The sequence below is a fragment of the Diadema antillarum genome, unplaced genomic scaffold (genome assembly GCF_040938485.1).
Source record: "Diadema antillarum isolate AM-2024a unplaced genomic scaffold, OU_Dant_1.0 scf00000022, whole genome shotgun sequence".
Classification (NCBI taxonomy): Eukaryota; Metazoa; Echinodermata; class Echinoidea; order Diadematoida; family Diadematidae; genus Diadema; species Diadema antillarum.
In genome coordinates, this window is record NW_027270911.1 from 1791976 (window position 1) to 1812569 (window position 20594).

General features: G+C 38.9%; 1 protein-coding gene across 1 annotated transcript; it reads left to right on the forward strand.

Moving 5' to 3' along the window:
- Positions 1 to 4870: 4870 nt before the first annotated feature.
- LOC139730396 (T-box transcription factor T homolog) lies at positions 4871 to 19841 on the forward strand. Its single transcript, XM_071641262.1, has 7 exons — positions 4871 to 5073; positions 8855 to 9119; positions 9929 to 10069; positions 13436 to 13497; positions 14148 to 14209; positions 15072 to 15242; positions 19243 to 19841. The coding sequence occupies exons 1-7, from the start codon at positions 4871 to 4873 to the stop codon at positions 19839 to 19841; spliced, it is 1503 nt and encodes a 500-aa protein (XP_071497363.1).
- Positions 19842 to 20594: the final 753 nt, after the last annotated feature.

Genomic DNA, 20594 nt, shown 5'->3' on the forward strand with positions numbered 1-20594 from the left:
TAGTATTTGGATGTGAGAGCAATTGTGATGTGTTGGAGTGTGAGTGCAAAATATTTGAAATATCACCAGTGCTGTGTCAGGAATTGTTCTTAGTCCTCTTGGAATTGCTATGTTACAATAAAATCGTTGGCATCTTTGTGATATGCTGTTGCTCGTGTTGCAGACAGAGTCAATTATAATGAAGTCCACAAGTGAACCACATGGGAGATGTACAGCTCCTCCACATGTTGGCCGTGATATTAACCCTGACCTTGTCACAGAAACACAACTGTATCCTGTAAATACACAGTCTCCAGGATTCCATGGGTTAAAGATTGTAGCACTCACCTCCAGTAAAAAGGAGGGGGTGAGAGACTGGGATGGGAAACTGTATGTTTTAAGTATCTTGCATTCTATGTCGTAATGAATGAAATTTCGTAGGTTTATATACAGTATTTACCAATATTATTCATTAGCCAAATGGAAGCAGCGGACATGTAAAATACACTGTATGTGTCATATTGCAACCGAGACATACATAAATTTGCTATTTTGAGATAGGATATGCTAATGATGTTAAACATTTTACTTACACAATATGCATCAGCTTGACATTCCTGCTTTGATGCAAGTTTATGAGACGTGATAGAAAGTGGAATCAGAAGAACAAAATATGTAGCACTCAAGGGTCGACATCTACGGTATACAGATTTGGTCAAACTTGACATACTATTCTGGTACCTTACAAAAGCTACACTGAAATCTCCTTATAAAGAAGTTGGGTATAAAAAAAAAATCCTCTCATTGAATACACTTGCACAGTCTCACCCTTCACTGGCTCCGAGAGTCTACGCGTGGGCATACTACATGTACTTGTTCTTGGGAGTCTACATTTATGTTGAGGGAGTAAAGTGTGTGTGTGTGTGTGTGTGTGATCTTTGCACATGTTACTTGTGGGAAAGAGTAAACTTTTTCGAAAGGATATCCTTCGTAAAATTTTAGGGAAAAGATACAGTGCACTCCTATTATTACAAATACGGTTGTAACGAAATTCCAGTTACAATGAAATAAAAACTCAAGCCGCAGCATTTAGTCCGGCTCTTTGTTTTTTACTGTTTATTCGTTCAGTTACTATGAAATTTCTGTATAACGAAAGAAAACTGCCGGTCCCAAGGACTTAGTTATACCAGGAGTCCACTGTATTGATGGATTGTGATGACAGGAACCCAACTCTCCATCGCCATGTTTGTCCAGTAAAAATGTATCTTTGTGCTGTTACGAGTTGTCATTGTCTTTCTGCATGTGTCCTTTGCAATTTGATAGACTAACCATGGCATTTTTGTGAACAGACATTACATGCAGATTAAGAAGATCCTTCTTATGTTCTCTCGGAAATTTGAGATTAAATCTGCAAAAAAAACAAATAAAATTATTAAAATATATTTGGTAATGACATCTTTAACAGTATTTCTTGTTATGCAGCAAGCACAGTATAATTGAAGATATTTAATTTTCTCTCTTTCATGATGACCTTACTTTAAAGAAAAAAAAACCCCATAACATTTGGAAGTGGCATGTAACTGTTTTCTTTTATACTTTAATTCAGGTAGGTTGGGATTGTAATCATTCTGTTGTAGAAGTAGCAGGATAGTATGCTGTTTATTCCTGGTGTTATATTGGCCTTTATACATGCAGTGCCGTCGTCAAGGTGAGATAGTCGTATTGTGGTAAGATAGAACCTTATAAGGACAAACATTCCGTCTTTATTTGTTCTGTTAAGTGTACCATCTGTTTCTATTATATTTTGTTTTCTGTGACAGCAGAAAGGAGGTTCTTGTGTTAGAGCTGAAACAGTTTATTTCAGAGCTCTATGGCAAGCATGAATCTCATCCCGCAGAGAATGTTTTAATGATGATCGGCCATTTTGTCATGGTAGTTGATAATGAAAGCAAAATATACAGCAGTGTATAGTCTCTGCTTCCATTCACTGCTCTTTAGTTTATAATCTCTTACAATGTATGCTTCTCATTCTGCTCTCTCATTATTATGACCTGCATGAAATGCTTGAAGAAATTCAAATTAAAGATATTTTATTGACTATGTCCTTGTGTCTGATGTCTCCTTCATTCTGTTCGAAAATTTTATTTACATCATTGATGTGTAGACACTGAGGTAAGAGAATGTGTCAATTACTCCATCACCAGTAAAACAAGTCCTGGGAATCAGGAGTGATAAAATGTGTAAATTATGTTTAAGCTGTCTAGGTCTTACTTGGTACTACCGGAAAACCCTATCGTAATGAGATAGTCGTGACCGTGAGAATTATCTTATAACAAAATTGTTAAATGGACAAAATAAATATTGAAATGACTGCAATTTTACCAGCACACAGTAGAACTGTAGTACTGACACAATCTTGTATCGTCAAAACCGAGTTCGCTTGTAGAGTAATATAAGTGAACACTCCACTGCGGGAATGCTTATGCACATGATTATAGTAACCGTTGTCGACTGGAAACGCAGAGATTCATTGAATATACTGCAATCTTGTACTTACCAATGCATTCAAATTTCATGTATATGTACCTAGCAACCATTGACAACTTCAAATGCTGCCAAAGGCTTGCCCAACGTAGCAACAGCGAAAGTATGCAGTGCGTCTTCCAGCAGATTTACACAACATGAAGAAAAGTCTGATCGTTAGATCTAGCACATGAGAAAAGGGCTGTTGATTTATAGGCTAAAACCTGCAATGCTTTGAATGATTGTGAAAGCTTGTATAATATGCTGCACTTATACAAAGGAATGCAGTGAAGGAATCCAAAACATACATTTGATAAGTGAAGGTATTAAACCAGTTGAGAGAAAAGGGAAATAAACAGAAAGTTAAGAATAGACAGAGGAATAGACAATCATCTCTCTCTCTCTCTCTGTTTCTATCTATCTATCTATCTATCTATCTATCTATCTATCTATCTATCTATCTATCTATCTGTCTGTCTGTCTGTCTGTCTGTCTGTCTATCTATCTATCTATCTATCTATCTATCTACATGTATCTATCTATCCCCGTACATTCAATATACAAAATTTAGTCCTTTCCAGTTGTCTAGAATAAGCAATTTTTTTCTAAACTAAAGACACACGAGAACACCCGCGCAATCCTCCCCAGTCTCCCTCCCCCTCTCTCTCTCTCTATCTATCTATCTATCTATCTATCTATCTATCTATCTATCTATCTATCTGTCTATCTATCTATCTATCTATCTATCTATCTATCTATCTATCTATCTATCTATCTACCCCTTTCCTATTCAACTTAAATGACTGAAGAAAAAAATCCCAAGACGGTCGGTCTGATTTTGTCGAATTTGTCGAAGCACTTGAGCGCCGGGAATATGCAGAGAAATCCAGTTTGTATTGTAGCTATAACATAAACAAATATAGTGTTGCATTATTTACTTCCTCTTCTTTGTTTCGTTAATCTTCTCAAAGGAAAACTTGATAAATTGAGCTCTTCTTCTGTAGTAACCCTGACAAATTCTGCCTCGGACATATTGCTGGTTCCGCTTATAGTTTTCAGAGCTCCGATGAAAACAGATAACAACAAGTTGTACACACCTGAATTCAAGTTGTGGCTAACTCCACTTACTATATCTGTTTTATTCGTACCAACCGATTGACCACAAGCAATGGCTGTGATTTGCCGCCTTTCGTTTGGTTTACCTTTACCTTAATGTTCAATACAAATTTAAGAATTTAAAGAGGCAATATTCTTCGAATACCTTTGCATTAAATCGTTAATGAAGATTCGTAAAATCTAAGGTGTATTGATGACGTGCATGGCCTGCAACAGGCGTAAGAAAAAAGAACAAAAATGTTTCCGCATGTACCGCAAACCAATGTGTTTGATCTCGCCGCAAAGTGCTCCTCGAAACGCACGGGCCCACCCGCCAATCACGGCAGAAAACCACGCCTCTTTTTGTCACTTTTAATGGATACCGATTTCAGAAAATGCTTTAAGGCGTCCAGGGTGGTCGGCGATCTGTCAATAAAGGGCCCCCAAAGAGAGAGAGAGAGAGAGAGAGAGAGAGAGAGAGAGAGAGAGAGAGAGCTCTTTCACTGTGAAATCAATGAGTAAACATTCGATCCGCACCACGAAAAAAGGAATCCGGACCGTGTCGCAGCACGAGTAAAAGTTTCAAGAAAGCAACACCCATCTCCGATGACTGTCGGTCAGAAAGTTACTTCTCGTATTTGAACTGCGACTGACGTAGAACTTCAGAGGCCCCGGCAGAGAGGTGCAAAGTCGAGGAAAAGTTCAGTGGGTAGTTTTGTTGGAGTTGAAGATAAAAGGGCTGTGACTCACTCACGTCCTTTGAAAGCGTGTTCACCGACTTGAAGTTTATGGACCCCTCGCAAGCTATACGCCGAACTGCGCCGGTGCACCTCCTATAAAAACTTGGCGGCACCACAGAAACTTAACCACTTATTAGGTCGCCTGCTCATACTCCAGCGACAACGGCAATTTAATTGCGTTTCGACTTCGTCTGATGACATTGGTGGAGCTTTATGGATCAATACCTCAATTTCTAAACGATACTTGACTTTTCGATTTACTTCTAGCGAGCACTTAGACGTTCAAGGGTATATTTTTGCATCCTCTCTCTCAATTGAATTGGCACATTTGGGACGCATCGAATGTTGTCAAATGCACCACCAGACAAACTTATTTTCTGCCACATTCCTCAAACTGTAAGCAAGGATCTTGTCAGGAACATCTGAGAGCAGTTGAAGATATTTCAGGATCAGCCACATTTTCATCGTTGCGCGCTTCGTATGAAAAGCTTCGCAGCGATCGCCGCTAGAGACTCGCACCCAACACCGCCACTATGCCAGCAATGAGCGCCGAAGCTCTCCGCGCCCCAAACTACAACATCACGCACCTGCTAAACGCCGTACAGTCCGAGATGAACCGAGGGAGCGAGAAGGGGGACCCCAGCGAAAAGGGGTTGAAAGTTCGCCTTGAGGAGACCGAACTTTGGAAGAAATTCCACAAGCTTACCAATGAGATGATAGTCACAAAGAGTGGAAGGTATGATTTTACTTTACTTTATTTTACTCACTTAACTCCGATTCATTTTGTTTGTAATTGATCAATGAGCCTTCAAAGAAAGGAGTCAATTTGAGGCACCACGATGGTCAAAATATAGTCATTGCATCGGGACGGACTTCCTATATCAAATTAATTTTGAAATTTGGTTTAATATGGATGGGCAGACAGGATTATCGTGTGACAGACCTATTGCTATTGCTGTTGCTGACGATGGAGATAGTGTAATAGTCCTTATTTTTTGCAATATCATTGGACGGGTATCATTTCTTTCTACTTTTTAACGTGTGTGTTTGTGTGTGTGTGTCTATGACTGTATGTTTGTCTGTTGGTATTGTGTTTGTGGTTATTGAATTTGTTTCATTCAATCTTGGTTTGCATTTTCCAACAACAGAATAATTGGTCTTGACTGAACAAGCGTTTGCATAGGCTTGTCACACAACGCGTAAATCTCTAAGCCTGTAGCAATAACGACAGTATTTGTCTCTTCTTCTTTTTTTTTATTCAGATGTAATCTAAGAATTGATATTTAAACGTCAACGTTTCTCTGAGTAATCGCCCAGAAAACCGAATTTCAAGCTGAAATCTTTCCATTTTTCTTCTCGAGTCTGTCAACTATTGCTTTAAGTGTAAATGCCCATGCATGTGACATATAGGGAATATGAAGCTGTCGTCTCTTCAATAAAACTGATAGAAAATGCCGGAAAGCACTGGGATCGTATCATAGCGTCACTCTGCTTAAATTGTAATGTTTGCATTTTATTAATACTCTATGCTTCATTTGTTGTGAACGTCATTTTATATATCATCAATACTTCATATACATTCCACTATTGTCAGATGACTCTTATGCGTCCCTCACTCTTGTGGAATTGAACAATGAGAGAATAAGTGTTGCATTATATAGTCGGACTGTAGGTACTTAAGTACCTTATATGGTATTGTTGAGATTAGTACACTATTATAGTTTGCTTCTCAATTTTTTTTTTCATATATTTTCGATTAATGTTATATGGAATACTGTCCGGCGTTTATTTGAGATATCGGTGCATCGAATTTAATCGCAGCGATTATTGATATGATTTTATTATGTGTATTTGACTATCGTCATTCTTCTAATTTCATTTTTGATAAGGATATACTTTCTAAAAAAATCCATGCCCACTTGGACAATGGTTATATACAACAAGTGTAAAAGAGTTTTTAAACACCTTGCAGTTTTTACTCATTTCCAAATCATATTTGTTATAAAGTAATAACTCTAGCGATTGGATTGGGCGAATTAAACTAATCTGCTCAAGATCAACACGAATGTAATCGAAAAGCGTTCCACACTCGCTACAGTGGAGCATTTATCGTTTTCGTCTTCTTTAGTCATTCTTGGGCAAGTCTGAATATCACTATATTCCCCTTTTACACATTGTTTGTCGAGCATGTATTCGACCACCGTCTTCCCTGATCAAACTTTATGTTCATCCCCCGCGCTGGGGTTATCGCTGCATGCATAGTGTCTTCCCTTAGATCAACACCAAATCCAAATCAACCTGTTTCCGTCACTTGCAACTGATTAAACATCAAAAAGAAAACTTACACACATCGTTGTGAAAACTGACACCCTCGGCCAACCTACGAGCTCCCAAAGGCAAGCGAATGAGCGAGGAGTACGTCTGCACACACAATATGCAGGGATCCCCCTATACTTTCCTTCTACAGACGAGCGCAAAATGAGAGCAGACAAATTAGCACGTGTGATACTTTTAACTTAGCACTGTTTGCACACGGTTGAATTCCGTTCAAAGTTTGAAGAAGAAAAGACTTATTAAACTAAAGAAGGGGTGGTATTAAATCAATCTGAGTGTTTTCCTTCAGCACCCACGATGTGCTTCAGTAGGGGAATATTTAGTAGTTTTCATTAAAAACTATTAATTACCTGAAATGTATTTTTACTTTACTGCAGTATGCTTTAATTTACGCATCTCTTCATTCTTTTGTTTTGTCATCACCGCCACTGTAATTTAACTCTGGGTGTTTTTTTTAAGAATCGCGCCATTCTTTTAAAAAGTAGGAAATACGAACTGAATAAAATTAATGAAACATTTGTCAGAAGCAAAATGCATATCAACCTTATGCCTCTGAAGTTTACGAAGGATTGCGTTTGATGAACAGTAGATTATCAGTCGACTTACCTTGCAGGCTTTAAAAGGAAAATTAACTTTAACTTTCAGCGTAGGTGAGGATTGATCTGAAGTAGATAGCAAGATTCTGATCCCCCCCCCCGCACAGACACCATCCATTTAAACAAACAAACAAACAAACAAACAAACAAACAAACAAACAAACAATCGTTGCAAAAGAAGAGAAAAATCGTACTCCATTACAAGACAATGTCTTACATTGTACGTATACTTCCTGTCGGGTTATCCACTTTTATGTGGCAGCGTTATGGTTGTGGTCAATAATTGATATCATTTCATTGCATCTGACTCATTGTACAGCTACAAGATTTTTTTTTTTTTGGTGTTTTGTTTTTTAAAGAAAATAACAAGCAATCGAACGAACTTCATCTAGCTCTCAATGACAGTATGAACACAGTAACCAAACATGTCGCTGCAACCTAGGATTCAAAATCATTGACGTGTTTTATATCATGACCAATCAACCTTTGATTCCAAGAAGTCGTCGGGGCAGTACTGTAAAAATAGAGATTGAAGATGATTTAAAACACTTGTTTATTCTGAGTAATTTTGTCACGATAAACTTTAGCGGAAACTGTCCTCTTATCTTCCAAGTCTACTTCATGTAATCATGTTAGATATCTTCATTTAAACTTAAACTAGATATCTATGATCAATTTCCCCCCGACATTATCATTTCCAGTATTTTCGGTCCTGACAGGGAATACTACCCTTTCCCATCCCCCGGAGAGTCCAAACATAACGATCCAACTGCAAACTTTGCAACATTGAAATAGAAGAATGATCGATGCATCGTAAATCACATTCGTATATTTTGACCAAAGATAATCTGAGATCAACTTTTGTCTTACTGCGCTGATGTGATAACGAGCATCATGAGAAATGCAGCGCCAATCAATGTTTTTCAACTCGCAATACTCCTTCTGTGTAAAATACATATATTTTAGAAACAGGTAGGGGATACTATGATTCAATTAACGTTTCTCCTTGACGGTCATTAATTCAACATTTCATTTACCGTAACATGTTCACTGAGTATATACGTCGATACAGGATAAAGAGGCAGAAAACTTATATGCTTTTCGTAATTATCAGGCACAATAGCAGTTTGGACAACTTAATTTTCAAATAGTGCATGTTCTGGAAAATCTTGAGGTACGTTAGAAAAATAAAAAAATTAGGAAGCAAGAGAGGAAAAATAATATCAATGCTTCCATGCATGCTTTGTGTCCAACCGCCATGTTTCCAGGAGTTGGTGCGTTCTGAAATCTATATCGCCATCGTCTGTATACTATATATATCAGTTACACTCAGTGATATCATTAAACAGGGCCCTGTTGCACAAAAAGATGCTCTTAAATATAAGTCAGATAATCAAACGTAACTCAGTATGCCTATCAGACAATTAGAATTGAGTATTCAGAAACTTATGTTTGATTGCTAAACTTTTAGGATATCATTTTTGTGTAATGCGCTCTTTGATTGAGAATCATTTTCATGTCCCCTCCATTCTACCCTGTCCCCCTCCTCCTCCTCCTCCTCCTCTTCCGACCTGCGACCTCCCTCAGGCGAATGTTCCCCGTCCTCTCAATCAGCATCGCCGGCCTCGACCCGAACGCCATGTACTCGGTGCTGCTGGACTTCTCGGCCGCCGACGACCACCGCTGGAAGTACGTGAACGGCGACTGGGTGCCCGGGGGTAAGCCCGACGCCTCCCCTCCGACCACCGCCTACATCCACCCGGACTCCCCCAACTTTGGCGCGCACTGGATGAAGCAAGCGGTCAACTTCAGCAAAGTAAAACTCTCCAACAAACTGAACGGCAGCGGACAGGTGCGTTAAAAAAACAAGAAATTCTAATTATATGCATAACGATTCACTCACAATAAATTCATTTAATACGTCGCATTTTCCTCAGAGGCACATTAGCACTTGCAATATTCAACTTCAATATATATATATATGCACGAAAACGTGGAAAGCTGCACGATACATGCCACAAGATTATTGCATGGGTTGCTGTTGTTGTTATGCTTGACTTTGTTTTTGTGCATATTAACGTTTGCCATTTTTTTTTAGTTTAAAATATATATGCACAAAAACCTTATATAGCTGCATAACCCTTACAAAATGTGAATGACTTGTGAGGGAGTGCAATAATTCTACACTTTATCAGCATGCCACAATATTATTCCATAAATTGCTGTTGTTGTTGTGCTTGTTTTTGTTTTTATTGGGGGTTTTTTGCAACCGAATGATCATCTAGTTGGTATACCCTATTTTTGCACTGAAAATTTGACAGAAAGTGTACTTTTTGTTTTGTTTTCTCATTGAAAAAAAAATTGATAATAGAGTTCAAGACTCCCCAATTATTCAATAACGTAAACACTGTACACGTGCTACTTCACATGACATCTGCAACTCAGCCAATTTCGTTTCTTTATTTGCTTTGTATTGACTGAAATCTGTATTGATTTTTTTAAAAATGCATCTTTTTTTTATTGTTAACATCATGTATAAATACATTGTGGTACATTATTAATCTTTTGTTTTTGCGAGCCACATGGAATTTATTCATCTACTTACAAGTATGATTTATCAAAATGATTTTTTTTTCTCCTTTAATTCTTATGACGTCATAGGTGATGCTTAATTCCCTTCACAAATACGAGCCCAGAATTCACATCATCCGAGTTGGGGGACGGGAGAAACAGAGACTGGTTGGTAGCTACTCATTTCAGGAAACCCGCTTCATTGCCGTCACAGCGTATCAAAACGAAGATGTGAGTATCACCAGTCTATTTCATTTTCATGAAATGTGTGTTGCCAGTGTCATTGATGCGTTCCGTTATTCATAACGGATGTGTGCTATTGTTTATTTATGTGTTTGCTTGAAAGCAAATCGTTGTCCTCAAAGTCATTATCAGCAGATGTGCTTGATCATGTTTTTGTCACGGTCTTCGCATGAATTACATCACATTTATGAGAAATATTGAAGTTGAAATAGGCTGTCCTTACACGCGAAATTTAGTAGGCCCTACAGCTAAAACATTAATGACCATCGATCGAAGGTAGCGAAATTTGTTAAAGAGAGCGAATACTTAATGTCACCAAATTAACCTAAACTTTCAAATTCATGAAATTCTTCCGTCGAGGTGTTTTCATTGCAACTGATTGACAAATTGCCCTACATCGATGTACATTTACGTCGATGTAGGGCAATTTGTCAATCAGTTGCAATAACCTAAACTTGTTTGACATATTTTAAAACGAATTAATTATGAGATAGTATCGACGTGGCAGTATAGATAATGGAATAATATGAAAACAGAAATAACACTTCCAGAGATAGACAGAATAGTTAGAAAAAATAAGCTCTCAAATACGCATTGGTACGAGAGGAGATCAACGGTAGCTAATTTCAAACAAACACTTCTATAATCCGAACAGATTCTTGTTAAAATCCCTCTTTATATGCCGACTAACGTCAACCCCAAGTTCGATATGTTGGTAGGAGCTACTTTATGCCGTCATCGCCCAACTACGAACGAGCTTACTATCAGTGAATCAATGACATAAAGTAGATAACACTTCAAACACACACTCTGTTTCCATGGAAACCGAACAAACAGTGGAAACACCGCAATCCACTTATTGAGCAAGGCTTCAGATAGACTTGTTCTCTGAAATCCAAAATGATCTTCAATAATCATCTTCTTTGAGAACACATTTCCCACACATTAATTTCATCAAGGACATCTCTAGATTGTCCTGGAATGTTGGTAACATAATGTATAATGCTTATTCGGAGGGGAAAACACTTCTAAAAGAAGGACATGCATTTAAAGAAGAAATATTTTCAACAGCCATCCGATCCTTCAAATGTTCTAAATTAACATGAAATATGTTAATGTTCGTCTATAATTTCATCAACATTTTTTTTTTTGTTGCTCGCGAATATGATTCCCTCTGTAATGAATTGAGAGATTAAAGGTAAGATTCTCCGTTAGATAATACAGCATGCTCTTGATAATGTCTGCTCCATAGTACGCCATGTGAGGTTGTCTTTTCCGGGTAGCAATCACACGCTATCGGTTCTCTTATTGTTTGTTCCACCTGATTGAAATAACTAATCAACATTCGATTCATGGAATGAGATATTTGGCTTTGCGTGTTCGATGTGGCCATCTTTCTTCCTTATCTAATTCTCGGACTGTTATGATAACGCATTAAAATAATTTCGCTTTGTGTATTCAGTGTAACGTGTGAAGACAGAGAGCGTTGTTCGTGAATATTCAATGTATATTGTGCTGTGTGAAAGGGATTCTAATAAATTGAACATGAAATACCCGAACACGTTTACGCTACGACTACTTTCAACAGAAGGAAAAAAAAACAGAATCATGGGGGGAGGAGTTATGCCCAAGGCATTCTATGAATACCACGAGAAGAAGAGAATGTAATTAGCGACCACTGCATTGTAACAACTCACTCACTATTGTACGGGAATGTCATTGCCCTCGGTTATCGATTTTGGGTATTCCGTGTTGGCTTTTGCAAGCTAATACGCTTTTACTGCACATACATCAATGTGTAATGTCTGCGTAATAAACAACGTGTCCTAGGAAATACACCTCTCATCTGGCGCTCTGTTTCTCCTTACCCAAGGCGATCCAGATGGAATGATAGTTTGATTTCGGCGCTTCTCTGTTTTTCTTCTTTCATTTTTCTGTCCAGATTATGTTGAATAACGAAAACAGGCATTCCGCAACATCTTCTCTTTCTCCTATTAAAAAAAAAAGAAGAATAGACAGTCATTCTTTTGATCTCCTTTAATCCCGCCAAAGGAAGCGTTACACAGCGATTCCTATAACAGACAACAACAGACGTGCAATAACAATAAAACGCCCCTATACCCTTAAGGAGCATGATTATGGCAGCTTTCGTTGGTATCCTTCCTTTTTTCCATTTTCCAGTCCCATTGTACTGAGCACGCGGAATTAAAGTGCCGCTCAATCTTCTGGCAGGCTTTAAAATCACGTGGAGGTTCATCCCTATTGGCGGACATTTAGATGTCTGGTGTGGATTTATCGGTGCACAATGCGACGAATTTGGGCGACAATCGCGCATTCAAGGAAAGCTCTTTATTGGGATGTCAATACGTGGTTGGGTCGAGAGAGGGAGGGGGGGGGGATAATGAAGGGGAGGGGAGGATGGTAGGAAAATGGAGGGGATGAGGGGTTAGGATGTCAACGAAGTTGGTTATACACGGTAGATTCGAATATGAAAGCCCACGCATAAAAGGGAAAACAGTTGTATGGAGTGCCGTTGACGATTTGATAGACTTTTCCAAAAACTAAACCAATTCATCCCCACATAAAAGAAAATAACAATATCACCATCGCCTGTCAAAAAAAAAAGATAGTAAGAGGGAAAACGATGCAAGATGAAAAGTCTCAGATAAGAGAAGAATATGAAATCATATACGCTGAATAAAAGCCTTTGGAAATCCAACAACAACAACAACAAAAACAACAAAGGTCGACAGAGCAATATGAATACAAGGGGACTCAAAACGAATGATATACAGTATACAGATAATACAGTTCGATTAACGATGGAACAGTAAAAGCTTTGCATGAAGTTCACACCAAAAAGAAAAAAAAAGAAAAAATGTGGATAATTATGATTTTCGAAGAGATGTACAAATCATTCATCATTTCGACAGTTAAGGATATTCATGAAAATCACATTAATGAGATTGAATATGTCCTGTATCACAGGGAAAATAATCGAGAGGGACGAAGAGAGAGAGAGAGAGGGAGAGAATGTAGTGTATGCACTTTGTCTGAATAGTGCGTGCGGTGCAAATTCTGTCTCTTGACATTTGACGAATTTTTCTTCTAATATCTGGATATGAAACAAAAAAGAGAGAAATTTCCAGGAGATCGTACAATATGCCCATCAAAATACGAGCACGTATACATTGTACCTACTATATCCCAACCAAAAGAAAAAGAAAAGGAAAAGAAATGTCAGTCATGCTTTGGGTTATATTTTGGCTTCTCTCGTGCTTATTGTATATTATAATTATTATCTTAATATATCTTATCATATCATTATTATGCCTTCTTTCGTTCTCTTTTCAGATCACTCAGCTGAAAATCAAATACAATCCTTTCGCTAAGGCTTTCCTCGACATAAAAGACAAGTGAGTTTCCTGATCATGATTTTATCAAGATGATTCCGAAAAATCAGACTTTGTTCATTTCTGACTGATGAATGTCTATAACAAGAATAACCACATCGCAGTTGATTCACTTGGTATACGTAGTTGCTAAAGATGACAATGTTTTGCCGATATTTGATGAAAACTGAATTTAAACTTAGACCTATATACATTTCGTCATGTATGTCCTTTGATAGTCACCTGCTAAAAGACATGATCCGGTAACTTGTGATTTTCCAATGGCGGATCGATGTGGTATAGAGAGGAGCATAAATAATTATTTTGAGCTCCTGTCACGTACATTCAAAGAAACCTGTTTTCCTACACGAAGTCCCCACGACCATCCCATAGATTAACTCTGTCTCACTCGATGTGATATTTGTTTATACATTTTTATTTTCATTTCGTAGGTGTGGTGTTAAGTATTCGTATCTACATAAGAAGGTAACTTCTTCAATGCAAGCATTGTACGCCCGGATTGTACGTTATATGACAGCCGTTAGGGAAATTTGATTACCTGTATCGTAGTTGTAATCTCACACTGTATGGTGCATCAACAGCAATAATAGCTGAAACGATGGCCTAGATATCGTTCGATGTCAATTATCGATTCGATCTTTGTCCTTCCGCAGAAACGATGGGCACGATCTGTTTGACGATAGCCACGATCTACAGGGATCGCGATACCCTCAGTGTGAGTATGACAAGATATCTGTCAAATCGCAGTACTATTGACTTATATCGTCTGTTGCTGGTTGATAGTTGATGATTTATTGTATATGGTAATCCTAAGACTAGGATGTCAAGCGTAAGTCAAGCTATAGCATGCAAATGCTAGTCTGCACTTTGTCATTAGTAATAGTTTTCGGAGTTTTGTTGGGATTTGGACCCAAATTCTTTGATTTATCTGCCACATACACTGGCTTAAATGTTATACGAAATCTCTATACCCTGTTGTGATTCGAACTCCACAAGTGATGAGAAATTATATCAAGTACAGATTGGATGATTTGTTCTTGTATTGACCCCAGCCTTCACAACAACAACAACAACAACAACAACAACAAAAATGCTCATGATACATGCATTAGTTTTCTGTTGTAGATAATAATTCTACTGTATGGAATTTTATCCTGCTGATGAGAAATTGAAGATCTTGTTTGATTTCGTAGAGGTAAAATAACTGGTTAGCAAGAAAAATGAGACGAACTACGAGTATAAGGAAGCGTTATAAGAAATATAAGAAGGAGGTTCCTTTCTCTTCTTTCACCTGTGATTGAAATGTGAAATCATGCGAGCAAATTCACTAATCCGTTTTCATCTTCGACTTTTTGGTAGTTTCGTTTGCAAATATTCTGAATGTTATTGCCTTCTATGAACACGTTCGCCTTATCGAATTCTTCGATATGAAGGTCCCTCCGGACCTTTTTCGAATAAATTCTGAAGATAATACTTCATAGGCTGATAATCTATGTCGTTTACACTAGAAGTCTACAGATGTTTGTTCAATTCCTCTTCTTTACTCCCGAAATTCTTGCTCTTGATACAACTCACAGTGGGCGGTTGGTTCCTGCCTAGCTCGGGCGCGTTCGGCCCGAGTCCACACCAGTTCGCCCCTTCCCTCGGTCTTCCGTCGCACGCGGGCTGCGAGCGGTACGGCGGGCTACGGAGCCACCGCGCCTCCCCGTACCCTCCGCCACCTTACCACCAGAAGTACTCCACACCTGGTATGTTCAAAAAGATCTTGATATTATACTAGTACACACATTCTTCTTAACTAACGCACTGGTTTTTATTGAAAATGTTTTTGTCGCCATTTTTGTCGTTGTCGCTGTTGTTTGGTGTCGATATATTCAGTATGCATTTTTTTTGCCTTCTGCTTTGCTTTCAACTGGTTATAGTTTCTATAACTTTATTGCGCTGAGTGTGATTTCTTCATAGCGTGAAACAACTTTTGAATAACAACGATATTAAAGAGTCCATAACTGGCTTGAATTAACCGTATGTTTGGCTTCTGTGTGTCTCGGTGACAATCTCTGACTGTCTTCTTTTAACTCTCATTTCAAAGCTGTTTGTGTGTGTGTGTGTGTGTGTGTGTGTTTGTTTAGGGTGTCATTCACTTGCAAAGATGTTATACACGGCATTGATTGTCATTTCATCTTCCAAAGTTATCAAAAGTTACCAAAAATCTGCAATGCTTGGACGACAGAGCGTATAGACATGATATTTTATATTCACTATGCCACCCGTTGATGATGTACAAAGCACTCCGCAGCTGCGGGCTGCCAGACCCAAAATACGGCTGTCATCAAAATTGCGTAAAAGGGTTTGCCGCCATTCAAAATGACGAGCGCATACCCTACACTATTATTACGTTGGTCAGTTCTGAGTCTGAGTCGCTGAATACGATTAAGAGGGGGATAAAACTCAAACGATTGTGCTTCACTCTAGTCATGAATGGAATCTCAGCGAGTGATCCCGTCCGCTTTCTATACCCCGAGTGGAAACATTAAAAGATCGACACTTACAAGCCTGGTGAATAACATGCGCACTCGCGGGTGGGACTTGGGGAATATCTCGCACGGGGGGCCTGTACTTTTTTCTTTCTTTCTTTCTTTCTTTTTAGTAACAGTATAACCACTTTGGCTAAACAACAACGTCAGGGTATCGTAAACCTAACGCCGTAAAATTTGCTGGAAGCGGAAATACAAAATCTTTAGGTGGTGTCGGTGGTAAACAAGTGACGTCAAAGCGAATGCAAACGCGGGATCATAAAAAGATCAGGCAACCTCGACGAATTTTTGGTAAATGTAGTTATTCAGAGAGCCATTTTTCAAGTGATAGGGAAAACTTCATGACAACTTTTTTTTGATAAGAAAAATACATCTGAATTTGATTATTCGTCCAACTACGGCGTCATTGTCACATGCACAGCTTTGCTTTTGCTCTTAATTCTGTACCACTTACTGTTAAATTAGGACATATATGAGTACCAGCCTTCTCTGTTTTACAAGCATTCTTAATGTGATCAACGCAATTGCAGTCGGAACATTTCTTTTTTTTTACAGACTTAACATTTGACTGGAAGAGAACGAAACAATGTAGGTCGGGAGACTATCAATATTTCTGCCCGTTAATAATATAGGGAAACATAAAAAAAAAGAAGCTAAAGACAAAGTTGACACATTTATGATGAACATAAGAATGAATACCTACCTCATTAGCGAAATGGGGATTCAATTATAAATGAATTGCTTTAAATATTGCTTTAACACTCTTTGACATACACACACACACACGCACACACTCATTGTGCTCCCTCCCCCCCCCCCTATATAAAAAAAAGATTCTTAGACGACTACCATAACATGGCAAAATATACTCGAGCCGATAGAGTAAATACTTCTGGTCTCTATGTATTTACATGCCATTTATTATGATTTATTTATCTGTCTGATGATTTTATTCGTTGCAGTATGATATAGTTGAAAAGAAAGCAAACCGAAAGGAAAGCCAATTATCAATCAATCGAAGTAGGAATTAACCAGAATACACTTAAGATGAACTCTCGCCTGTGAATGCTATGGGGCTGGAGGCAAAGAAAGTGGTTTGCGGTGTAGCTTCTTCTTTGATTGCTTGTGGTGTATAGCTGGCTAAAGTGTCTTTCATAGATAACAGAATGAGGTGTACACCATTGTTGTCGTTCCGCTAACATCGCTTTTCTTTCCAATTGTGTGAATGTGTGGTGTCTGTTTGTGTCATACCATTCTAGAGGTGTAATGATTTCTTTTCGGCGAAAAATAAGAATAGTGAACAGAAGCCTGCAATGTACCGCCGTTCATGTTTAAACTATAGTCTTGTCACACCTAAACATGCCAACCAAACTCTTAGCAACGATTAGGTTGTCAGTGTTTTTAAAACGGTCTGTTAAATCGGCTCCTCGTAACATTTCATCAGGTTGCTAATGGCAAAAGTACGTAATCATTTTTCGTCAAACTTTCGGTCCATAGGGCCTACATTTATAGATGTATTACTGGTGACATCATTCCGAGCCAGTGCGTGTTTTGATTTGTACGCTGGGATTCGTGGTATGATTGTATCATCGGCAACGGGTCATATCGATTGATTTTACGTCTATAGCATGGTAGGGGAGGTATTTCCCATCAAGCATTGCACGTACAATTAAATCGTTTTCAGCTTTGACACATTTCATTAAGATATTCGGAGGGGGGGGGGATAAGAAAACAGAGAGACAGGTAAAACATCTGGAGGCCGCAATTCATTATTCACCCGATTTCCGCCCGGCAGAATGAAGATAGATTTAAGGGATGCCATGTTGACACTGTTCCCTGACCAAAACAAGGCAGTTCCGCACTCCGCAGCCTTTGATCTTACGATTTCCCCGCCGTAATTAATAAAATAAAAGTTCGGCGTGTCGTCTGTTTGGGTGTTCGAGGCAGCGCTCAATATACCACACCGCGTGAAAGGCGTCAAGTCCTTCGCTTCTCCCTATACGTTTTATCCTCCTATTCCTCTTGATAAGAGATAGGTGAAAATAAAAGCGAGGAGGAAAAAAATCCAATCCCGATTACGCGACGTAATCTTTTCAAGTTTATTTTACACCGGTCAATTAAAACGAAAATCATTGTCAACCAAACAATGGGTCGGCACGACATCAAAAGCGCGGGCGCGAAAAGAAAAGACAAACTATATAAGGGGGATCTCTTCCACGGAGATCCAATGGGGGTGAGTCACGACCAAATAAAAAGGATTTACGACACAGTTTTGGAGCTGTATGTTTTCAAGTTCCAAATTTGTGGGAATGCGTGGGTCTTTCTCTTCGTATTTATAAACGTTTTATATTGGAAAAGAAGGCAAACATTATTCAGCCTTCCACCACGCGAATGAGACCATCTGCGAGTGTCTCACTGTATATAGTTTGTGACTGTTCAGGCGTAGGCCGCAACTGGGCTGACCGAAAAACCACATTGATAGGCTACGAATTCCTTGTATTATAGCGCCTTCGTCATCATCAGCAGAGACATGGTTCCAGCCCTTTCCGTTTAGAGTATCACTTTGGAATCCCAGATCATTATGCAAACATAGATAATAATGCAACCTTGGTGACAGTGCTCGAGCTGTAGACAGTTTTTACAGACACTGATCGCTCGGTTTCAGTAATGCACATTAGATTTGAATCTAAAGATGGCTTTATGCACTATTCTTCCCATTAAAGATTCACACATAAACAAGTTGTACAACTTCAAAACGTGCTACGATGAAATACCGAAGAAACATTAATTGTGTTAGTAACAATTAATTTCTTAACAGAAATCCACCAAAATATTGATTCGTCAATTACTTTGTGTGTGCTGTGTTTTCAATTTGTATAACGGTAACCAACTTTAAGTGTATACAACTGCCGTGACAAAAGTATGAATTTAAGCTCTGTACTAATTGCACCATATCATTCTTGTTTTGCAACTTATCGACATAAATATTTTTCCCTCATTCTTGTCATGACTGTGTAAATGATTAACTCTCCACTCTTTTGTGAGTGTTCCAAATTAATGAGGCATAGAGTTCCATTAACCCATTTTTCTATTATTTTCGATGAAATTGACACTAGAATGTTTGCGATATCTTCAGGAGAAAGTGACACACTTTCTGCTGCCTTTTTTGTTGTTCCAAAGTTAATGATGGAATCTCTGCTGCTTGTTCTCATAGGTGCGGGATACGGCACGGATGTTTCGCCCGGTCTCTCCAGTAGTTTGTCGTTACTAGCTGCTGATGGCTGGTCAACCTTGGCCAACGCAACTTCGGGTGCCAACGGCATGTCGCCAGCCGGCAGCCAGTACGGGGGTATGTGGCCCAGCTCCGCAGCGACCAGCGGTTTCTCGCATGTGAGCTCGTCGCAATCGCACCTGTCGTCTGGTCTCTTCCGCAACGCTCACCCGGCCGCTCATCATCACAACGCCACTACGTCCTCGAGCGGCGCCGTGCCGGTTGCTACGTGCATGTCGTCTGCTGCGATAACGACCGCCTCCGTGTCCAACGCTGATAGCCATCCCGCCATGGCGCCCATTTCGGCGCCGATTAGCGCAGGCAACGCACACGACTTGACCGCCTCGCCCAGCAGCGCGGCGCAATGCCACCAAGCCGGCTATCATGACACTTTCCCCACGGACATTACAAACAGCTCTATCGGTTTGGATGTGACGGGCTATGGTGGCTGTAATACGCCCCACCATCATCAGAACTCCTCTCATCAACTCATTGGCAAAAGTGCTTCTTCGTGGAACCCTTTAACGCCACCATCTGTGTAGAAGGAAAAACAGGGAAAGAAAAAAGCAAAGAGAAACAACAATGGATAAATAATGTGAGCGTTGTCGTACTGAATGACTCTAAGATATAGAAATCTTGGTTTGGCGCTGACTACAGTTTTTACATAGTTGAATTTGTATTCATTTAGCAATGCTTGTTGAGTGAATTGTTTTTATGGACACGCCTCTTCAAACATTCATGCATTTTGCTCAGATATCGTCTTATAAACGTCGCTAATTTGGACTTGAGTTCAATGGTGTAATCTCTTATCTAATCATTTTATTTTCTTGTTAATTCGCTTTGGATGAATTTCTTCGTAAAAACCGAAAACTATCCAATGTGCAGAACTAATGCACAAAGATTAAGTTGGAACTATAGATTGGTTATGACATAACACTTAACTGTAGACTCGCTGTAAAGAAAAAAATAAATAAAATGCTCTAAAGTGAATGTGTTACAATTAAGATTTTAGAGGTGAATTCAGTTTTTTTAGTAAATTACCTACGCTTTCAAAGCCTGCTGCATCCTTTCTAAGTAGCAAGTGTCAAATGATTAATGATACCTGTCTAACATACTACCATTTTCTAGGTTTGATGTGTTTTTTTAAAGAGGCTTGAATTTTGTTCCGGTTGAGAACTTCTGGGCTAACACTCTATGGACGTTGAATGACATTCAAATTTGTTTGTTTAACTTTAATACGTAGGCCTATAGTATTTGTATAAACCAAAGTTTGAACCATTTAGACATGTGGTAGC